General features: G+C 36.0%; 1 protein-coding gene across 1 annotated transcript in view; it reads right to left on the bottom strand.

The window, feature by feature from the left end:
* LOC100680504 overlaps positions 1–23935 on the bottom strand; it is a 272326-nt gene that overhangs the window by 215170 nt on the left and 33221 nt on the right. Inside the window, exons 4-5 of the mRNA XM_031933565.2 lie at positions 21044–21168; positions 20783–20975 (exon numbers count right to left, since the gene is read on the bottom strand). Of these exons, the coding sequence (XP_031789425.1) occupies positions 20783–20975; positions 21044–21168 (318 nt within the window). The remainder of the gene's footprint in view (positions 1–20782; positions 20976–21043; positions 21169–23935) is intronic.

Raw genomic sequence — 23935 nt, 5'->3', positions numbered from 1 at the left:
GCCACGAGCGTTGACGCGCTCACCATAGGAACAGATCGCTCTGTGCTATCGTTCAAGCAGGAGTAGTATATGTGCAAGGATAGGGACAAGATGGCGGCCAAAGAGGGGAGGTAAGAGCCTCAGTCGGCGTACAAGGATGGGGACAAAGATGGCCGCCGTTGTAGGGAACAGCTGACGCTCGTACAAGGTTAGGTCCAATATGGTGGACAGAGTGGTTGGTTTGTGTACATCTCCCCTCTAGCCAGCGATATAGCGTGGCTGTAGCGTCTGTGGGAGATACCCCCTCCCTTCAGCAGCTGTCAATGCATCGTGTACATGTGGCGTCCTTTTAACTATGTGTTGGTGAGGTAGATTTCTGTACCTTCTAACACGTATGCATACATATGTGTACATGCACGTACGTATGCATACATATGTGTACACGTCCGTACGTATGCATACATATGTGTACACATCCGTACGTATGCATACATATGTGTACACGTCCGTATGTATGCATATGTGTACACACATCTCCACATTCAGGCATATGTGTGTGTGTGCACGCGAGCGCCTGCTCGAGAGCGTCTATACACGCTCATATGAATATAATAATAATAATAATAATTATTATAATAATAATAAATATCAATAATAATTACGTAAAACTAAATAAATAATAGGTGTAGGATATATGTTCAGTTTCTGTAAATAAGGAAAAACAGGTTTTTATTTTATGTATATATATATATATATATATATATATATATATATATATATATATATATAAATCATGTGCTGTATTTTCAATATTTATGGAATAATAATTCACAATAATAATATTCACTTAGGTGTCGTAATTTTTTCAATTACAGTTTCTGATATTATATTACAATGTAGTGTTAGCAGTTCACTAAAAATTACGTCAAAATAATTTTTATTAAAATTGTCGTCAAAGTTAGTTGATATTGCATTTTTAATTTCAGTATTTTTCGAGCGTAAATACTGTTTGACATAGGATTTAGTTTGAGGGAGTACGGTATTTTCAATAAATTTTTTGTAAACATTATTTATAATATCGTTACTGCACTGTGACACTGCAGAGGCTATTTTGACACATGCCTCAATCGTATAGTCGATACACTCAAGCATATTAACAATGCCCTCAAAAGTCGTCTTCTGTAGAACAATTGCAGGAGAGTACGCTTTTTTCTTATTGCTCACTTCATATTCTACACGTTCATTAGTGATTATTGATGTGTAGCTAGTGGTGGTCTTCTCCTCGATTTTATCCAGTAATATAGCTTTGGTCCCATATGAAGTTGTAAAGCTCAGTGTAATTCCGTTGAACGAGATCTTGTCAAAAGCTGCTGGATTATTCTGTACTTCGTCACTAAAATAGCTATTAATTTTAGCAAAATGTAGTTTGAACGTAGTCCATGTGTCGGTTGTGAAATTTATACCAAAAAATGTTTGATTAATTATTTTTACAATACAAGTAAAATCGTTATTGCTTTGGGGCTTAAGACCAACGATAATTTTTTTAGGACACGATGTGTTTAATGGATAAACTCTTGAATATAGTAAATATTGCAGAGCATCTTCTCGTGAATTATAAGATGCCATTGCGATGCGCTTTGTATCTCTTGACAAACGAGTGTTGTTCATGTTTTAAACAAAACTTGTAATACTACTGTGAAAACTGATGTGAAAACGTACGTCTGTTACTTAATGCCGTAGCAACTTGATTACTCAAAGACTGTCACAGCCATCCTTTAAATTCGTTTGCGTGAAAGGGTAGTATACGTGTTTATACAAGAGAGGGAAAGAGAAAAGAGCGGGTATGAATAATAACTCTAATGACTAGAGTATGGTGAAATTTGTGTTTAAATATAATTACCTAGATAGTACGCTATACCGTCGCCCCACTACGGCTGATAGTATCGGACAGCGACGCTTCACTGATGCATTTAAAATGTCTCATAAACTCAGTCGTTCAAACGCAGCCTCAGTAATGACGATGCGTCGTTATCGTTCTTTTAGTTAGGAATCGGTTGTCTAAATGACTTTATTATTATTAGATCATCAGTCGCAATATCATACATGGGTAGCCTGTGTCCGTCCTAAGCACGTCATTAACGACTCATACACAGCGCGACGTTGTAGACCATTAAACTCCCTAAACGGTCACTTCGGTAGGTCATTAAGGGTCTCGGGTCGGTTCAGCGCTCTCCAGCCCCAGCCAAACGTACGTCTGAATTTCCAAAGATTCACTTTGTAGCCCGAAAAGTATCCTTCAAAATTATTTTATTACAGGTGCATTAAAGTGCCTACATATAATAAAATAATTTTCGTGGATATACGTATGGCTAAGGATGGTCCGCTGTTATTAAAGAACGGTATCGTCAGGAGGTTCAGAGTGGGGAAACTATCGGTATATAAGGTCCTAAGGAGTAGTTTAGTTTACTATTCCAAACTTACTGTCTACAAGTGCGGATTGTGCACAGTGTCAAGTGTGCAGCTATCTAAGTCACAGAGAACTTCTTGAGTGTACAAAATGGATTTCAAGACGGAGTCTTTGTTCAAAATCTTCAAGGATGCCCTGGACGTGGCATTCCTCCACGCTAGAGGTGACAGCGGGTGTGTTCCAAACTTACTGTCTACAAGTGCGGATTGTGCACAGTGTCTAGTGTGTTGTGCAGCTATCTAAGTCACAGAGAACTTCTTGAGTGTACAAAATGGATTTCAAGACGGAGTCTTTGTTCAAAATCTTCAAGGATGCCCTGGACGTGGCATTCCTCCACGCTAGAGGTGACAGCGGGTGTATTCAAGAAATACGTAGGTTTCGGGATGAACTTCACGAAGTGAAACTCTATATGAGAGCCTATCAACCTCGTGGCGGAGAACGGACCAACCGCACCCTGATCACGGTGCTGAGGGATGCTGTCAGGGATGTGAGAAGGTTGTTCCGGGAATTTATCCAGACGCAAAGCACGGTGTGTATCGGTGTCTTACATAGACACAGGGTGTTTAAAGAGGATTTAGACTCTTTAGAAACCGTGTCTATAGTGCTTAGAGGACGAGGAACCGAAAACGCACCTGAAGTAAGAGCCTTGATGGGTCATTTACTTCGACTGAGAGAGGGTAAATATTTATTATTAAAAGTCGTAATATATTAGTTAAAACTGCGACTTTAATATTATTACTTATTTTAGGTCTACAACGCGAGAATGATGCTCTCGACGCTGTGAATGCAGAGCTACCTGGAGACGTGTCATTCGGTTTAAATGACGAGGACCATCGGGACGCCGAATTGATGGTTTTGGAAGAGTTTGACGACGCAAGTTTTAATCATCATCGTCAAAATCAAGAAGAATGTGTGAATAGCATAGGTGATTATAGTGACTCTAGTGAGGGCGGCTCAATTCTAGGCAGTGGCTGGACCAGTGATTTGAGTGGCTGCTTCAATGAGTACGAAAAAATACGTACAGTGGAGAACCTGGATGAAGAGTCTATGGAGATTCCGGACGCGCTATTGGAAGAAGCAGCCATAGCAGCTGAGGAAAACTTTTCACTAAGTGAAAGAAACGCAGCAGATCACCCTGAGGTGACCTCAGCGGAGCTGCAGGAGGCCGCAGCAGCTGAGGTTCAAGAGGTAGCAGCAGAGCTTCAAGAGGCCGCAGCAGCGGGGGTTTCCGCGCCAACAGCTGCAGACCTTCCAGGAGCATCTGAACCAGCCGTCCCGGAAAATAGTGAGTACTTTGCTGTAGTTTCGGATAGTATAGATTACTATCCTAGATTTAAGACTAATGCTAGGGAAGTTAATTTAAAAATAAATGAAGATTTTTTAGTTAGCGATAGACCGGATGATTTACAGAGATGTATGCGGAATTTATTTCGTTATATAACTGAAAATTGTGCGTCCACTGATTGCGTAGGAATCACAATATCTAGTAATTTTCTACCAAACGGACCGTTACATAATTTTAGATTGTTGACCGACTACCCATTCAACGATCTCTGGAGGATGATAGATCTTATCACTCAGAGTTCGCGTGAATTGAAAGTTGATGACACGTTATGTATTAGAATAATTAGCATCACACCGCCTACAGGTAGAGGATCCCTAACAAATTATGATATTATAAAATCAAAATCCGTAATTAGCATAGTTAATAAAGACGCTAAATGTCTACCGCGCGCGTTAGTCGTAGCCTTAGCGCACTGTGCAAAACAGGAGCAGGATTCGCCTATCGTGAAGAGCGAGTGGGAACGGATACGAAAAAGCAAATTGAAATTTCAGCTGGAAAAAGCTGAAGAGTTGTGTAGAAACGCAGGTGCTGACATTAATGAAACACTTGGTTGTGGGTTGCCCGAAATAAAAAAATTTCAGGATTTTTTAAAATTAGGTGAGACTATAATTAACATATACACGTTAGAGCAATTAGGTACTGGTGACTCAATATTTTTTCATGGTTATAAATACGTAAAATCTGAAAATATAACTCCAAAACGTTTTTTAAACATACTATATAAGCAAATAGATAATGAGGTAGGTCACTTTGACGTTATAACCAGCTTAACTGGTTTAACAGCTTGTAGATATTACTGTCCCTTTTGTAACAAAAAATTAAATCGTAAATCAACGCACAAATGCGCGTATACGTGTGACCGGTGTATGACTACACCTATGTGCCCGAAAAATACCGAAATAATAAAATGTCACGATTGCTCACTTAATTTTTACGGTGAAACGTGTTACAATAGACATTTAAAAATAAACTCATTTAATAAAAATATCAGCATCTGCGCTGCCGTGAAAAGGTGCAACACTTGTAATAATATCATATCCGTTGAACAGAACGCTCATGAATGCGGTAAATCATACTGTCCCACTTGCACATGCGTAAGACCGTATAATCATTTGTGTTATGTACCGATTGTACGAAATAAAATTAAAAAAAATGTTGAGAATACGGTAGATAGCAAAGCCATAGAAAAACCAGCGCATGCTTTTCTTTTTTATGACTTTGAAACTACCCAAGAGGAAGAGTTCGAAGGTCTCAGTAAAACTTATTTTAAACATAATGTAAATTTAGGTGTAGCGCAGTTATGCTGTGAAAAATGTATTGATTCAAATATGAATCAAGAATGCAAGTTTTGTGGCGGTGGTGTAACTATTGTGTTCAAAGGCACCAACACCGTAAAACTATTTAGTGAATATATAATAAATGCAGAAGCGTCAAAACCAAAAAATATAAAACAAATTGTGTGTATAGCACACAATAGTAAGAGCTTTGACGCTCAATTTATATTAAAATACTTTGTTGAAAAAACAAACATTACACCTAAAGTTATAATGAATGGTACTAGTATCATGCTTATGACTATAGGTGAAGGGCTCAAATTTGTTGACAGCTTAAATTATTTTCATATGAAATTATCTGACTTACCAAAAGCTTTTGGTTTTTCCGATGATCTGATTAAAGGTACGTTTCCGCATTTATTTAATAAAAAAGAATATTATAACTACGAAGGTACTATACCTGACGAGAAGTTTTTCTCTCCAGACTCCATGGGTGTTCACGAGAGAGAAAAATTTCAATCGTGGCATAAAGAGATGCGAGAATCTAATTACGTTTTCAAATTTCAAACTGAAATTTTAAAATATTGTAAAACCGATGTTGACATTCTTAGAAAAGCTTGTTCAGCGTTTAGAAAAAGTTTTGTAGAAGTAGGTGGTACATGTCCGTTTGTTGAAGCATCGACAATTGCTAGTGCTTGCTCGAAAGTTTTTCGTAAAAACTTTCTCAAACGTGACGAAATAGGCATAATACCGCCTGGTGGTTACAGGAAGAAAAATACTCATTCTAAAGAATCTTTAGAATGGTTGCTTTTCAAAGAGAAGGAGACAGGATTCGACATTCAACAGGCTGGTAAAGGAGCTGAGGTTAGGCTCACCGAAAACATTTTGGTTGACGGTTACTATGAATCGGTCACCGGTGATCGATACGTTTTTCAATATCATGGGTGTTTTTATCATGGTTGTACTTCATGTTATAAGGGTACCGAACGCTTAAAATCTGTACATGGTACGAATTTCGAAGAAAAATATACGCGAACTTTAAATATGTCGGCTCGAATAGTAAAGGCTGGGTATATATTAACTGAAATTTGGGGTTGTGATTTCAAAAAAATAAAAAGTAATTTTCCAACTGACATAAAGAGATATATTGACAATCACCCTCTGTTATGGTCGGACACTTTGAATCCTCGCGATGCCTTTTATGGTGGTCGAACGGAGAATACCGTAAATTTGGCAGAAGTAAAGGAAGGTGAAACAATCGATTATGTCGATATATGTTCGCTTTACCCTTACATTTGTAAAACAGGTAAATTTCCTATAGGCCACCCTGACATTTTTGTGGGGGACGAGTGTAGGCAATTAACCGGGGATAATAACTGTTTAAGTAGGGTCGAGGGGTTAGTAAAATATCGAATTCTGCCTCCACGTGATTTATTTCTTCCTGTACTACCTGTGCGAATGCACAAACGTCTAATGTTTCCGCTTTGTAGAACATGCTGCGAGAATTTAGAGCAGGAGGATTGTAACCACGAGTGTTTAAAAGATAGAGAGCTTACAGGCACTTGGGTATCGGAGGAGTTGAAAAAAGCCGTTAGTTTAGGTTATAAAATTACTGCCATATATGAAATATGGCAGTACAAAGTTAAACAGTATAATCCAGAGAAGAATGAATCGGGTCTGTTTGTTGATTATATAAATACTTTTTTAAAATTAAAACAGCAAGCTTCTGGATACCCCAGTGACTGTAACGACGCGCAATCACGTGAGAACTATATTTCAGAATATGAGCGAAAAGAGGGTATAAAATTAGATAAAGAAAAAATAGCTAAAAATCCTGGCTTAAGATTTTTAGCTAAACTTTGTTTAAATTCATTTTGGGGTAAGTTTGGCCAGCGAGAAAATATGGGCGTTACAGAAATTATAAAGGATCAGGTTAAGCTTATGGAAATTTTACAGTCATCTGATAGAACCTTGAAAAATGTATTACATGTCAATCAGGAAACTTTTTATATCAACTGGGCTTACACAGACGATAATTATAAACCATCATCTGTAACAAACGTTAGTATAGCCGCTTATACTACGGCTCAGGCTAGGTTAAAACTATACTCTTATTTAGAAAAACTTGGTAGGAGAGTGCTGTATTATGACAATGACTCCTGTATATACTTAAATAAAAATACCCCTGGAGAGTACAAGGTACCTACAGGATGTTTCTTAGGTGATATGACTGATGAGCTTGAAAGTTATGGTGTGAAAAGTTATATCGAGTCATTCGTTACAGCAGGACCCAAATTTTATTCGTATAAAGTTAAAAAAACCGATGGTTCCACGCATGAGGTGTGTAAAGTTAAGGGTATTAGTTTAAATTATTCAACAAATAGTAAAATTAACCATGAAAAAATAAAATCTTTAGTTTTAAATAAGGGTGATAGAATTGTGCATAATTTTACTTCAATCAGGCGTACGGCGATGCATGATGTCGTTACATGTAACGAGTCAAAAACATGTAAATTAAACAGCATGAAAAGACGCTCAAATAGCGTTAATTCATCAAGTCCTTATGGATTTAAAAAAAGACGTATAAATAATTAAGTTTAATAAACTTTTTATTGTAAATAAAATTTAAGAAATATTTATAAAATGTATATATTGTAAATATTTTGCTTAGAAATATAAATCAACTAAAATTGTAATAAAAGTCGAAATATACGGAAATCATTTTAAAGAATGTACAAATTTATTTTATTCGTTATATACATAATGTTAATTTAAAAAAAATTTTGTTTTAGCTTTAAATTCAGAGAGCACTGCTACTTGTAACGTACCGACGTGTCATTATTTCCCTACATTCAAGCAGAGTTTGGAGGGTATAGCCTGGAGACAGGCTATAGGTTATTTACTTAGGTTAAAGTTGGAGAAAAATAATTATTATAAAAAATATTTAGATGAATTAAGTGTATTTGCGAAGGTCTGCAATGTAAAGTTTAGTGCCCAAGTCAAATATCAAAGCAAGTGTGAGTGGTGTATTATATGTAATAGTAAATTTTGCATTACCGATGATTGTCCTCGAAGAGTTACAATAGTAGACTATGAATATTTTTGTACTTACTCAAACAACGCCAAAGTCACCGATTTATTACGATGGATCATTTACTGTGATGTACTATCTATTCAATTTACTATAGATAACAAATATGATATTGGAGTATGTACAGATAACCATAGATGTCCTATACACGTTAATAGTGATAATGATAGTATTTTTGTAATCATCGAAAAGGAGACCCAAAACTTAGTTTAGATTATTATTTTTAATGTTTAATAAAATTGAATAAAGTTTAAAGAGTTAGCACTTTATTTTTGTCTTAATGTGTTTGTTTTATTCTTATTTCCAGTACCTAAAAAAATTAACCTGGAGGAAAAATTCTGCATAAACTGTAGCGTATCTAACTGTCGCTTCTTTCCTGAATATAAACAATCATTGGAAGGGCTGGCATGGCATCGTATTGTACATACACTTTTACTAAAGAAAAAAGAGAATAAGGAAAAATACGTTGATATGTTAAAAAACTTGAAATACTTTTCACAATTTACTAAACATTTGTTTTCATTTCAATGTCGGTATATAATACACAACTGTAGTTTCATGGTGGACGATGAAATTCTTGATAAACGTTATTGTATTTTTTCATTCAAAAATAGACATATTAGTCATTTATTAAAAATGATCGAGATAGATGATGTAACGTCAATCGACTTTATGGTTTCAACGTTGAAAAAATATATGGTTTTACAGATAATCCCTACTGTCCAATACACGTATCAAAAAAAATTAAGATATATGTATAGAACTTGTGGTGATTTATCATATGAAAAAATAATAATGCCTTTTTCGAAGAAACATCGTTATTAAAATGTAATATTTTGTGTATTTGCTAAATTTAATAAATAATAATTTTAAATAATTCTAATGTGTAAATTATTTCTAAATTCAATAGCTTACCTTATGAATTACATTATTAATATTACATACGCTAACAAGCTTATAAAGTGAAAGAAGCTAAACGATAGCGGTCATTGCTAGAGTAGCGGCCTCGGAGTGAACTTGTATATTAGCTAAATAATAGCTTGTCGTGTACACGGAGCGCGTGCGTGACCTGCTCGACAAATAAGCTTTTTCTGAAAAATAAAAATGAGTCTACCATGGAAACACCCTTGGACCTCTATGATATGTGGCCCGACAGGCTGCGGAAAGACGCACTTTGTTAAACGATTTTTTCGGAATATAGATGTCATGTCAGACACACCTTTTGCCCATAAAATGCTTTACTATTCAGAATGGCAAGACGGTTACTTAGAATACGGTAAGGACGTCGAATTTCATGAAGGCCTTCCACAGGATGAGGATTTTGTGTCGGATTCTAGACCGAAATTAATAGTTATTGACGACCTTATGCGCGAATCTTCCAACAATACGATTTGTGATCTTTTTACAAAAGGTTCTCATCATCGAAATTTATCATGTATTTTAATCTCACAGAATTTATTTCATCAAGGACCGAAACAAAGAGATATTTCGTTAAATGCTAACTATATTGTTATTTTTAAAAATCCACGAGATCGTGCTCAAATCCAGCATATGGCGCGTCAAGTTTATCCTGAAAATTCGAAATTCTTACAAGAAGCTTATTTCGATGCCACGTCGGTTCCTCACGGTTATTTACTGTTAGATTTAAAACAAAGTACTCCTGAATCATGTAGAGTGCGCACATGCATTTTTCCTGATGACAAGCATCAATATGTCTATATTCCACGTAATATAAAAAGAAACGTAGGTGAGACTGATTTACCAGTCCTGCGTATATAATGGCACCGTCAACATCTAGAACGTCACTCGATGCTAAAACAGCGAGGATATTACATGCTCTGTATCACTTAAACAAGGAGCAGCGAAAAGCTGTACTGAAAAAAGCAAACCGGAATCTAATAAAAGGTATCTGCGAATGTGCTTTAAACACATTGAAAGGTAACGTACCTTTAAACGCAGTACAAAAAGTCAAACTCAAAAAACATAAATCAATCTTACGTCGTTTATCAGACAAAAAATCGAAAGGTTGGAAAAATAAAAAACGTTTGATTGTTCAAAAAGGTGACGGGTTTATAGGTGCGTTACTAGCACCTATTATAGGTACAATTATTTCGGCATTAATACCAAGTAGGCAGTAAAAATGCAACACGCCCGTAAGATGGTACTAGTACCTCATGACAGTATAACTAAGTTACAACAACAGCAGCAGCAGCCCCTGAATAATGACATGTTACTAAGCAAAAACGAGGTCGTAAAGGTCTCAAATAGTGTACAAACCCCTGGAAACCATTTATCACGATTAGATTTTGAAATGAATGAAATTTTAAATTCTTCTGAAAAAGACGAGAGAGAAAAGTGGCAAAAATACAAACAGGTGTTACAAAGATATTTATTTTTTGTAGAAGATCTAAAGAAGAATATTAAAATTTCAAACACGCCAAGTGTTAAAATAGAAGAGCAGGAGTATGGCATTGACATGGCAACCATTGCTATGTCAGTACCAGTAAGCTATAGACATAAAGCTGAGTTAATGCTACAATTTTTAAAAAACTCAAATAACTCATCAAGATTAACCTGGAATGATCGTGGGACAGTAACGATAGATGGAGTTACTCTTCCAAATTCAAATATCATAGATCTTATAAATGATGCTGTACGTAGTAGAAAATGCGTGAGAGCTACAGGACGTGAACATTTCGGTTGGTTAATACTCGATGTCGGGATGCCTTTAGAATTTATCGGGAACACTAAGTTATATAAAGAAGGAAAAAAATTTACGCCACTATCATTACCTTATTCGAGGTCTAACAACAGTAGTCTTTTGTCTAAACAAACGGCTCTTCAAAACTCGCCATATACTTCTACACCTATACCTAATAGAAAATCAACTAATGGTTCAACGTCTTTGAATAATAGTTCATATACAGATGCTTCGACAATAATAAATGCAGCAATAGACAACGTGGCCTCCGACGACGATACCGTCAATAGTTCATACAGAATACGAAGTAAAAGAGCTAGAAGAAAAATCGGTAAAAACAGTAGTGGTAGTAATAGTATACAAGCAGGTGGTTGGTTAAAATTTCCTATGTAATTTGTAATTTGTAAAATAAATAAATATGGATGAAGCTAATCAGTTTTTAAATAAAATTTATTATAACCCAAAAGATGAAGCAGGCTACGCAGGAGCCTATCGCCTTGTCGATAAAATCAAGAATAAAGCAGATAAAAATAATATTTACAAGTGGTTAAGAGCCCAAGATGCTTATACATTGCATAAACCAGTACACCGAAAATTTCAAAGACTTCATTATAATGTACCGACTATAGATTCTGTGTGGGAGGGTGATCTTATAGAGCTTACACCATTAAAAACTTATAACGATGATTTTTCATATTTACACTGAGAGACTTTCGGTGTAGCTGCTACTCCTTAAAGTGTAGTAGTGCCTCAAAACGCGGTAGTAGGTGCTACTCTTGCAATCGGAGTAGCAGCTACTCCGATCGGCGCAGCCCGTGCGCCGAGTCGGTATTCCAGCAGCGCCACCCCGTCGGTACAACAGCTGTCTGAAGAATCGGAACAACCGTTACTCTCTACTCCGCGCCAATTTGCCTGACGCTGCTGGCTTTCCGAGCACGTTCACAATTGGATTTTGTACTGTGTTTTTGTATTGTTGTTGCGCTGTTTAATGCATATTACTGCATACAACTGCGATAACATACCAAGCATGCCACCTGTCGTTGCCTTGAAAAAGAATCAGAATCACTGCATTATTCCACGGTACATATTGTAATTATAGAAACCGTTTCTTGTACATAATAAATATTTCATTACAGTAAAAAATATTGACTTAATAACTTTTCATTTAGTTGTTAAACATTTACCGTTGTCAATTATTTGTAATATTAACATAAATTATAATCATCTAATATAAAAAAAATATTTTTCATTAATATATAATGAATGAGTTTGCATGAATATGTATTATTTGTCTCTGTAAATCGAAGTTGACGTGTTTCTTTATATGTCTGTTTCATTCATTGAAAAAATAAATTACTTTTGTCCCACTGATTTTACTTTTGTCCCGCTGATTTTACTTTTGCCCCGCAAATAGGTTTACAAAAAAATATGCTACTTTTCCCTCGATTTTCAGGCACAAAAAGTGGCCATTTTGATCGGGTGTGAAATAAAAGAATTTTCAAAATTGCAATATTTTTTTAAAGAATAAAATAATATAAATTCTTATAAAGAGTAATTATAAATTTATCATTTGTTTCTTACAGCAATTAAATAATAAACATGCGCCGCGCTTCAGCGACTAACGCGCGCTAAAGCGTGAGATGTAGAGCCCCGAATTCACTCCGACAATCGGAGTAGCCACTACTCCGATCCGTCGGAGTAGAGAGAGCGCGTGCAATATGAGTAGGATTAGTTCATTTTCGGGACACGGGCTGCGCCAAACGTACGGCGCTTCCGTCGCCGCTGTTGCAGCGAATCAGCTGCACCGAAAGTCTCTCAGTGTACTAGTGGTTATCGACGTACTAAGTAAATATGTCTTTGTCGAACCTATTAAAGACAAAACTTGTTTAACCGTTACAGAGGCGTTTAAAAAAATTCTTTCGAGAAGTAATGATAGAACGCCTATAATATTTCAAACTGATAAAGGTAGTGAGTTTTTAGGCCTTAAAATACAAACTTTCTTAAAATCAAAAAATATAACTCACCAGGTAACTAGAAATCCAGACATTAAAGCAGCTATTGTTGAAAGATTTAATCGTACTTTAAAAGAACGGATGTGGCGTTATTTTACACATAAAAACACAAAACGTTACATTGATATTCTGCAAGATCTAGTTTATGGTTACAATAATTCTAGACATTCTACAATTAAGATGGCGCCAGCAGCTGTTACTATATATAATGCCCAACAGGCTAAGCGTAACATGGATCTCAGGTATAAAACACAGGAGAGAAAACCCAAGTACTCAGTTGGTGACATAGTGCGTATAAGCAAAACAAAAGGCACCTTCGAGAAAGGTTATGAGGCTAACTGGTCAGAGGAAGTTTTTAAAATTATCAAAGTATTAAAACATAGAAAGCCACCGGTTTACGAGCTCGAGGATTTAAATGGTGAGTTCATAGACGGTATATTTTATGAGGAAGAACTCACAGTCATAGAAAAAGATTTAACCAACACAGAATACAAAATAGATAAAATTATTAAATCAAGTGGTGAAGGTAAAAAGAAAAAATATTTTGTTAGCTGGGTTGGCTACCCTAGTAAATTTAATTCTTGGATACCTGCTAAAGATATAAAAAAAATCTAAACAAAATGAAGAAAAACCAGTTTTATATGATTTTACCTAGTAATAGTAGTATTAAAGTATATCCAAAGAACACCACTGCCTGTTATGTCACGGAGCTACCTCAAGAAATCAATTTGCACGGCTCGTGGGAAGTAGGAATTTCTGAAATACACTTCCCGCGCTCATTTTTACATTTAAGAAAAGAAGATAGAGATATAACAATGTTTTCAACTATATCACCTTTATATAGAGATATATACGGCAACCAACCGGCTCATAACCTAGAAGTAACCGCATCTATTCCCTATGGCGTTTATAATAATTTTATAGAATTTTTAGAGCATTTAAATGAAATTCTATTAATAAACAATTCACATATGATATTTAGATTTTCAATTGAACATAACAATACCTACGTTTTTGCCGAACGCACATGCAGTGATGAGCTCTGCAATTTTGAACATTCAGTGCAGATGAGTCGTGCTGCATTAGATATACTAGGCTTTGCTGAGGTTTCTGAACGTATAAAAGTAGACAGTAATCCTGCTATAGCAACTCGCCCTGCTAGTATTCTGAATGCACTACCAAGACAATTGTATATTTATACAGATGTATGTGAACCAACGATTGTTGGTGACGTACAAGCAGCTCTACTGCGTATAGCCCCTGTCAATTACAAGGATTATGTATTTGCTTCTAATCAGTATCAAACTTTTACACCTGTAAACTACGTACCTTTAATAAGGAATTGCTTTCGAACGATTACAATAGATATAAGAGATCATCTGGGCCTTGTAATACCATTTGAGTGTGGAACGTCGACGGTGACACTTCATTTTAGACAAATAACATAACTTTATTTAACATGACGCATTACGATCATTATTATGAGGCGCAAGTCGGTAGTGGTGGTGTCGAGCATGTATATACAGGAGCCCCGTATCAGAAGGGTCATGGTGGTATAGGTAGTTTTCTCGGAGGTCTCTTTCGTAGGGCGTTGCCATTTCTGAAACGAAGTGCTCGCGCAGTAGGAAGAGAAGTACTCAGAGCAGGCATGCATATAATAGATGATGTAAGTGAAAATAAATCCACATTCAAACAAGCTCTACGTTCGCGAGCCCGTGAATCAGGTCTAAATTTGAAAAGAAAAGCTGAAGAAAAAATAGAGAGTCTCATGGAGGGATCTGGTTATAAAAGTAGACAACAACGGCGTAAACGTCAGTCGAAAGTTAACCAGCGTAGAAAGCACACTACACGTAAAGCAAAGACGAGGAAAACAAAGAAAGTCAGTCAAAAATCAAGCAAGAAAAGAAAGACACGGAATATTAAGAAGAAAACGCGTTCAGTACGTGATATTTTTGGTCCCGCTTAAGAAAAATGGCTTTTCTTCACGCTCACTCTTATGAGTGTGCAAAATCCGAACTTGATTTATTCACTCTACCGCCTACTCAGACGTCTATAGAAGGTACTCAATGGATTGAGTATAAACCTGTGACTAGTATTTCTGAAGATTCATATTTAGAATTTCTTATTCCTGGAAACTCAGATGATTATATTGATTTGGCTCATACTATGATAAATCTCAGTGTACGTCTTGAAAAAGGAGATTCACCCATAGAAGATAAGACTTTAGTTGCTCCTGTTAACAACTTCCTGCATAGTATTTTTAACCAAGTGGACGTATTTTTTAATCAAAAAGCAGTTTCACCTCCGAGTAACGCTTACGCTTATCGTGCATACATAGAAACATTACTTAATTATTCAGAAGAAGCTAAAAAATCCCATTTGACGTGTGCTCTATGGTGTAATGATACACCTGGCCATATGGATGCAGCTCTACAGACACCTAGCAGTGATGGAAAAACAGTTTTTTCCACTAATTTAGGGGCTTGTGCTCGTCGTGACTACACTAAAGCTGGTAAAACTATTGATTTACTGGGCCATTTACACGTTGATGTTTTCAATCAGGAGAAATTTCTCCTCAATGGAGTAGAAGTTAGAGTTCGTCTTATACGTTCCAAAGATGCTTTTTGTTTAATAAACTACGAGGCTGAAAATGTAAAAGTGAAAATTCTGGATGCTTCATTACGAGTACGGCGTGCTAAGATTAATCCCGGGATTTTGCTTGCACACGCAAAAGCTTTATTTAAAGGTACAGGTAAATATCCTTTAACGCGTGTTGAAGTAAAATCTTTTACTTGACACACTGGTATAACCGGAGAAACTTTAGACAACATTATTCTCGGTCAAATACCAACACGTATAATAATAGGCTTAGTTTCAAATAAAGCTTTTAACGGCAGTAAAAAAGAGAATCCGTTCAATTTTCAACATTTCAACTTAAACTACATGGCAATGAGCGTAGACGGGATACAAATACCTAGTAGAGCTATACAGCCAAACTATCCAGATAGATATGTAGATGCTTATCATACATTATTTAGTGGCACGGGTATTCATTTTGCAAACGATGGAAATGATATATCGAGGACAGATTATCCCCACGGTTATTGTTTATACGCGTTTGACCTCACATCTGATCTATCTGCAAATTGTAATACACACTGGAATCTGATAAAAAATGGCACCATTCGTTTAGAATTACGATTCGAAAGTGTTCTACAAAAATCGGTTAATTGCATTGTATATGCCGAATACGACAATATTCATGAGATTGACTCAACTCGTCAAGTCATCGTTGATTTTGGAGGCTAGCTATTAGAAATTTTATGATTCACTTACTGTATATAATGACCACTAATTAGCCCTTTTCACTACGTAACTTAGGCCTCCTACTGATGACAAAACTCATTACGTTGTACGGCATTAGGTATACATTACAACTCCTTAATATGACCAACAGTTAGAAAGGTCTTGTGCTTCCTACTCTACACATCTACAACAGCTCGAGATTATGGATTATATAGTCGACGTTTTGGGTTTTCGTGACAGTGCTGACAAGTTCATGATCAAAGAAGTTGCTGTTGTTTCTTTAAATAAAGAGTATATCACTCACTGGATCGCGACTGCACCCCATTCATTCTCAGACTTACCTATCAAAATACAAGTACACAATAATTGTACACAATAATACAATTAACGTTCACGGTATAGAGTGGTTCGAAGGAGATATTCCATACCGTCAGCTACACGCTAATCTTAGAGAATTAGCAAGAACAGCAAGACAGATTTTTGCTCGTGGTGCTGAAGAGACAAAACTTATACAAAGTATAACTACACGCCATATAGAAAATTTAGAGGATTATAATTGTTCATCTACATATCATTTACCAAAACGAGATATTTTCTGCTGTTATCACGGATCTCTACATCACGGTACTCATAATTGTGCTTTAAATAATGCCTACAGACTTAAAGCATGGGTTAACAAGAACATTGCTCTTTTGACTGCCCTGGATGCTCACTACAGTTATTCGGATCCAAGACTCGTTTATCGAACACCCGCTGATTGTACAGGAGCTAGCGGGTCTTCAACGAGTATACGTGTTGAACCATCTAGTACTCTGGATTATTATTATTCAAAACAACAGAAGAAAAATATTAAATATACAAGACCTCCAACACCTGGCCGCACATTATAAGAACCAATATACGACGAGGTTTCGAACAGTGGCTATTATACAAACTCAGTACCATCGCCTAAAACAAACTCTACGTATATACAAGATGAACACTAGTCAAATACGGGATGCTCTACGCTTATTAAGAATACCTTCAGCGGGTGTATTCCCTGCCGACAGGATTCCTCGGACATTGACGAGACCGACGGGATGCATATTTAATACAGATATACACACACAGCCTGGATCTCATTGGGTCGCTTTATACATTGACACACGGGGCCACGGAGTCTTTTTTGACAGCTATGGAGTACCGCCTGTTTTTCCACACCATATAAGAGCAGTGCAGCGTAATACTATTTTTTATGAGTGGAATACTCTACAATTACAAAGTCTAAACTCTAAAGTGTGTGGTCAGTTTTGTCTGATGTTTTTAGACTACATAAAACGTGGTTATTCATTAGAGAGATTTTGTAAATTATTCACTACTGATTATAGGAGAAATGATAAAATTGTAGAACGTTTTTATAACCGTCTTCGTGGTTTCACAGTCAAATTTAAAAATAGTAGTAAATATAAATATCATGTAGGTAGTGGTCATAAACGTCATTCGAAATATTGTATTCAATCATGTAAACCTAAAATATTATAAACAATTTGTATGTAACATTCCAATTATCACTATTATAACTATTATTAAAAATAAATATTATAAAATTTTATACTACTTTTCTGAATAAATTAATGTAAAAGACATTTGCAATTATTTAAAAATTATTTATTATTACATTTTTCCTTATTTACCGAAACTGAACATATATCCTGCACCTATTATTTATTTAGTTTTACGTAATTATTATTGATATTTATTATTATTATTATAATAATAATAATTATTATTATTATTATATTCATATGAGCGTGTATAGACGCTTTCGAGCAGGTGCTCGCGTGCACACACACACATATGCCTGAATGTGGAGATGTGTGTACACATATGCATACATACGGACGTGTACACATATGCATACATACGGACGTGTACACATATGTATGCATACGTACGGACGTGTACACATATGTATGCATACGTACGTGCATGTACACATATGTATGCATACGTGTTAGAAGGTGCAGAAATCTACCTCACCAACACATAGTTAAAAGGAAGCCACATGTACACGATGCATTGACAGCTGCTGAAGGGAGGGGGTAACTCCCACAGACGCTGCAGCCACGCTATATCGCTGGCTAGAGGGGAGAGGTACACAAACCAACCACTCTGTCCACCATCTTGGAGCTAACCTTGTACGAGCGTCAGCTGTTCCCTACAACGGCGGCCATCTTTGCCCCCATCCTTGTACGCCGACTGAGGCTCTTACCTCCCCTCTTTGGCTGCCATCTTGTCCCTATCCTTGCACATATACTACTAGCAGGAGCTCGAATAAATGTACAAGGTTACCGCGCCTAAAGGTTTCATAATAAATACTCTGAGTGTCTTCCATATATATTATTTCATCTTGCTTTTATTAATTACTAGACTTGGTGCAGTGCGCTGCGCGCACTGTAGTAGACTATAATTACATTAACTTATTAAATGGAATGTAAATACTTGATTGATATTTTTAATATTTGTTTTCTATCACGGAAATATATCAAACTTTACAATATATGATTCATTTCGCGCTCATATAAATTTCAAAATTGCCGCGGTTTCGTCGCCAACTTCCTTTTAAAATTTTAAGGTTATGTCTCGAGAATAGGATAATCTCGAGAGTAGAATGTCTCTAGAATATTATAAACACACAAATTATAATTTGATATGTATTATAGTATTATATTACATTTTTAATATTAGAATCAATTTTAGAAATCAAAAACAAATCAAAAAATTCTAACGATACTTTTGACGCATGCGCACTACATGAGCCAATCATATTGACGCATTCTTGGCTTCACTTCATCCGGTCATGACTTTTTTATATAGGCATACCTCTAATATACCTAAAAAACCTTTCTAAAAGGTAAAACATTGGCAAGTAAAAGTTTCTTTACAAAAGTAGTAAAATCTCCAAACCAAACATAACTGATGTCAAGTAATTGTTTTTCATATTTTTAGGTATACGCATGCAGGTAATTATTTTATATGCATGCAGATAAAATTATTTTATGAAATAAAATATTTTTTACTTCAATTCTGAATTGATACAATAGTTTAAAATCATAAGTAAAAGTTTAAATTACTTATCTTTCTTGGCATTTTCAAAGGCATATTCAATCATATACTTTTAATCTATAGTTGAGACAGAAACTATTTAAATAATCAAACCATATAATATTGGAATATATGACTCAAGATTTGAATATTTTTTAAATTTTCTCTAATAACTTCTGAATTATGGATTAAAAGTATATGATTGAATATGCTGTTGGAAATGCCAAGAAAGATATAATAAGTTTATATGATATACATGCCCTGTACTTTTTTTACTTGACCGTACCAAGTCATTAATCTTTATCACATTATGCCATGCTATTTGATTGAATAAATTGATAAATATTGTGTAAATTAGCATGATAATAGCGCAAAATGCTTTGTTTAACAAAACTAAACTAAAAATAAACCTTTTAAAACACTCATTGTCGCTTCGAGTACATTCAATAAGAATTTTACATTTTGCTTGGTATCGGTGATTAGGACAAAAATCTCAAATTAGTCAATTAAAGTGATAACACAATAAAAATTGCTTGACCTAATTCATCAGCTCTTGGCATTTCCAAAAAGAGTACATATGAATAGGTTTTGATTGATAGTTCAAAAGCTATTCAAAAAATTCCAAAAACTTTTAGGCTTCAGGACGTGGTTTTCAATTTTTGAAAATAAGAATCTTATAATAACTTTTAAACTGCAAATCAAAAGGTACTGATATGTACTCTTTTCGGAAATGAAAAGACTTTTAAAATGAATCTTTTTCCTCCAGAAAGATTAGGTAAATAGCTTTCAAATCGATAGCGATAGAACCGACATAAGTGCAACAATAATGATATGAATGCGTTTGGAAAATTATTTTCAGGTTAGAGATCCCAATATCAAAGTATATAAGGGCCGCGACCCGCGCCGTCGTCGTGTCGTATACTTTGTATACTTTTACTCGCCAGCGCGGCGCTGTCACGCTTCTTCACTAGTCTCCAGGCATTTGGAAAATTATATTGTTTCTAATCGAAGTTTATATTGATATTGAATTCGTCACAGAAGCTGAGGGAATCTGTAATATATTTTGGGATGGATGTAGTTGTCAGGTTAACGAGTCATTTTTTGCAAATTTCGGTTATTTTCATGCTGTTTATTAAGGGTAGATCGATATTGTTGTTCAGGACTCTAGATTTATAGTAAATTGTTTTAGTGTACCATTATTTGTTTTGATCTGAATTTTGTAAGAAATTTTTGGGTATAGTTATTAAAGACCATTAATATTTCGTGATTTGTTATGGATGTTAAATTGTCGTTTAGAGATTGTTTCATGAATAGTAAGTATGCAATATGTATGTTCTTGTCTGCAATCTTAATCATTCTTTATTCTTCTTTTGAAAGAGGAGGATGGGGACCGAAATATTTTTTCTTCTCGGATCTGCTAAAGAACTGAGTTTGTTTAATCATTTGCGTGATATGTTTAGAAAAAATATTATGAGTCACACACACACGCACACACACACAGATTTATAACACACGGCACGTACCTCGTATTGTTCTAATTGCCATAGACTATCTAATAAAATGCGCAATTGCTCAGCACGATCAATAGGTGTTTCTCCATAACGTAAACACGGATTCGAATGTTTGGTCATTTCAAAAGAATCCTTTAATATATCTGTTAGTTCCTCGTATTTTTCTTCTTGGTACAAGAATTTTATTTCACCAATTTTTTGGTTTCTGCAATTTATATAAAAAATTTATATATGCAAATACAAAAGTAATAAAAGTAGAAAAATTATATCTACCTTTTAATGAATTTTAATAAATTTTCTACAGTTTTCATTGCGATAAGTGAATTACTTCTGCAGTTTTTTAATTTGATTACTAATTTTTTTGAATTGTATTGGAATTGCTGTATCTTGTGAAGTAACTATACAAAACAATAACATATTATAGAAGATAAACTAATTGTTGTATAAAATTAACGTACAAAGTGTTTAAGAAAATCAAATTAACTAAAACTATCGAAAAATAAAAAACTGATTTATCAACACATGCACACACACACACACGCACGCACGCACGCACACGCACACAAACAAATCCAGGTAAAGAGAGAGTTTTTTACGAAGGTTACGACCCTGGAATGCCTGAACAAGCAGGGCAGTACAAAGGTCGCCTTGTGTGCGGCTAAAGGACTGTTCCTTGCGACCTTACGAAGGAAACTAGTTTAGTCCTTAGCCCATAATCACCTTGGTGGATGAGAGATGAATGGAAATTCATGTCAAACTTGAAAGGAGAGCCACCTAGGCTAATTAACGGGCCCCACGGAAGTATTGTTTAACGACGGTTCCTATTGGGTCCCGGTGTCGAAAAGCCACTTGCGCAGAGCTTGCTCTGCCTAAGCCACATAAAAAAAAAACGCGCACAGGTGCGCACGAGAGCACACACACATATTTACGTGCTATTCCACGTCAGCCCTTATAGTCCAGTCGAATTAGATTTTGAAGGTAACAAACTTAAATACAGCAATGTTTCTGCACTTTATGGCGTAAAAAGGTATGTAGAATGATAATTTCCAAAAACTAACTAAAAAGGAGTAGTAGCTTCTTAGTAGTAGCCAAATTAAGAGCTAGACTAGTAGCGAATCAAAATAGTAAGCGAGCAAACAAGGTAGAAAGCTTCGATATTGAGAAACTACGAGATAGAACAGAGCGAATTAGGTACCAGATAGAAATTAATAACAGGTTTCAGGCACTTGAAGAAGCAAACACATCGTCGGAGGGGAATGACGAACCGAATAGCTTATGGGGCGACATTGAAAAAACGGTAAAAGAGGCCGCGAACAAAGTACTGGGTAAAAAGAAAAAGCCAAAGAGCAAACCATGGTTTGACGAAGAGTGCGAACTCTTGTTTGAAAGGCGCAAAAAGGCTAAATTAGATAGCTTACAAAATAGAAGCGATAGGACCGTAGAGTATTCTAACGTAAGGAAACAGACGAGCGCGATCTACAGAAATAAGAAGCGGGAGTATCAAAAGAATCTTATTAGGAGAATAGAAACTAACAGTAAGGAAAATAACCCCCGCGAAATGTACAGAGGGATTAACCCCATCAGAAAGGGTTTTAGGAGTAGAGCGCAATTGATGAAGGACGAAAACGGGGACCTCGTAACAAATGACAACGAATTACTGTCGCTGTGGAAAAATTATTTCGATAAATTATTAAACGTGCACGAAAATAGCGAAGAATTAGGGGACGAAATTCGCACTGCTGAACCCCACGTGGAGGAACCGAGCTACCAAGAAGTAGAAGCCGCGATTAAAAAACTAAAAAACAACAAAGCCGCGGGAAATGACTCTATACCAGCTGAGTTACTTAAATATGGGGGCGTCGAGCTCACTTTCAAAATCTATAAACTAGTATGTGCCATCTGGAAAAATGAAACAATACCCGAAAATTGGAAGGAATCTATCATTATACCGATTTTTAAAAAGGGGGATAAGACAGACTGCAATAACTATAGGGGTATCTCACTTTTAGCAACGTGCTATAAAGTTCTGTCAAACGTAATACAAGCTAGACTCACTCCATTCGCGGAAGATATAGTAGGAGATTATCAGTGCGGATTTCGGCGCAACAGATCGACGAGCGATCAAATGTTTACCATAAGATAGTTGTTAGAGAAAAAGTGGGAATTTTGCGAAACCATACACCAACTATTTATAGATTTTAAAAAAACGTACGACTCGATTAAGCGAAGCAAAATGTATCAAATTCTAGTACTTCTCGGTGTACCGAAAAAACATGTGAGATTAATTCAAATATGTCTGAACGGAAGCACGGGAAAGGTCCGAGTAGGCGGTAATGTATCAGAACCCTTCATGATACGCGATGGTTTAAAACAAGCGGATGGGCTCTCTACGGTGCTATTCAACTTAACGTTAGAGTATGCCGTTAGAAAAATGCAGGTTAGCCAGCTGGGCGCAACGATTAATGGAACAACGCAGATACTAGGCTACGCAGATGATTTGGATATACTAGGGTATTGTAGGGAAACGGTAGCAAGAAACGCTGAAATCCTCATAAAAGCGGTGGAGTATACAGGGTTAGAAGTGAGTGAATCAAATACAAAGTACATGATTGTGGATAAGCTAGGCACCTGCAGAGGGGAGGAAGATCTCAGAGTTGGGAATTTTACTTTTGAAAAGGTTAGCGAATTCAGGTATCTGGGTACGACCATAAATGATAGAAACGAGATTAATGTCGAAATAAATAAGAGACTCCATTCGGGTAATGCTTGCTTCTACGCTGTGAGTAATTTACTTAAGTCGAGGCTGTTGTCTAAAAACGTTAAAATAAGAATATACAGGACAATAATACTGCCGGTGGTTCTGTACGGGTGCGAAACGTGGGCTCTCACTAAGCAGGCGGACAACCGTTTTAGGGTATTTGAAAATAAAGTCTTGCGAAAAATATACGGGCCGAAGAAAGATGAGGAAACAGGGGAATGGAGGAGACTACACAATGATGAGTTACACAATCTGTACGCGTCACCAAATATTAACAGAATAATAAAATCGCGCAGATTGGGATGGGCAAGGCACGTAGCGAGAATGGGAGACGACCCATTCGACGACCCCATAGACGTAGATGGGAGGACAACGTAAAAGCGGATCTAGTAGAAATAGGACGGGTG

Source organism: Nasonia vitripennis (assembly GCF_009193385.2).
Source record: "Nasonia vitripennis strain AsymCx chromosome 1 unlocalized genomic scaffold, Nvit_psr_1.1 chr1_random0004, whole genome shotgun sequence".
Classification (NCBI taxonomy): domain Eukaryota; kingdom Metazoa; phylum Arthropoda; class Insecta; order Hymenoptera; family Pteromalidae; genus Nasonia; species Nasonia vitripennis.
This window is presented reverse-complemented; position numbering and strand designations above follow the sequence as displayed.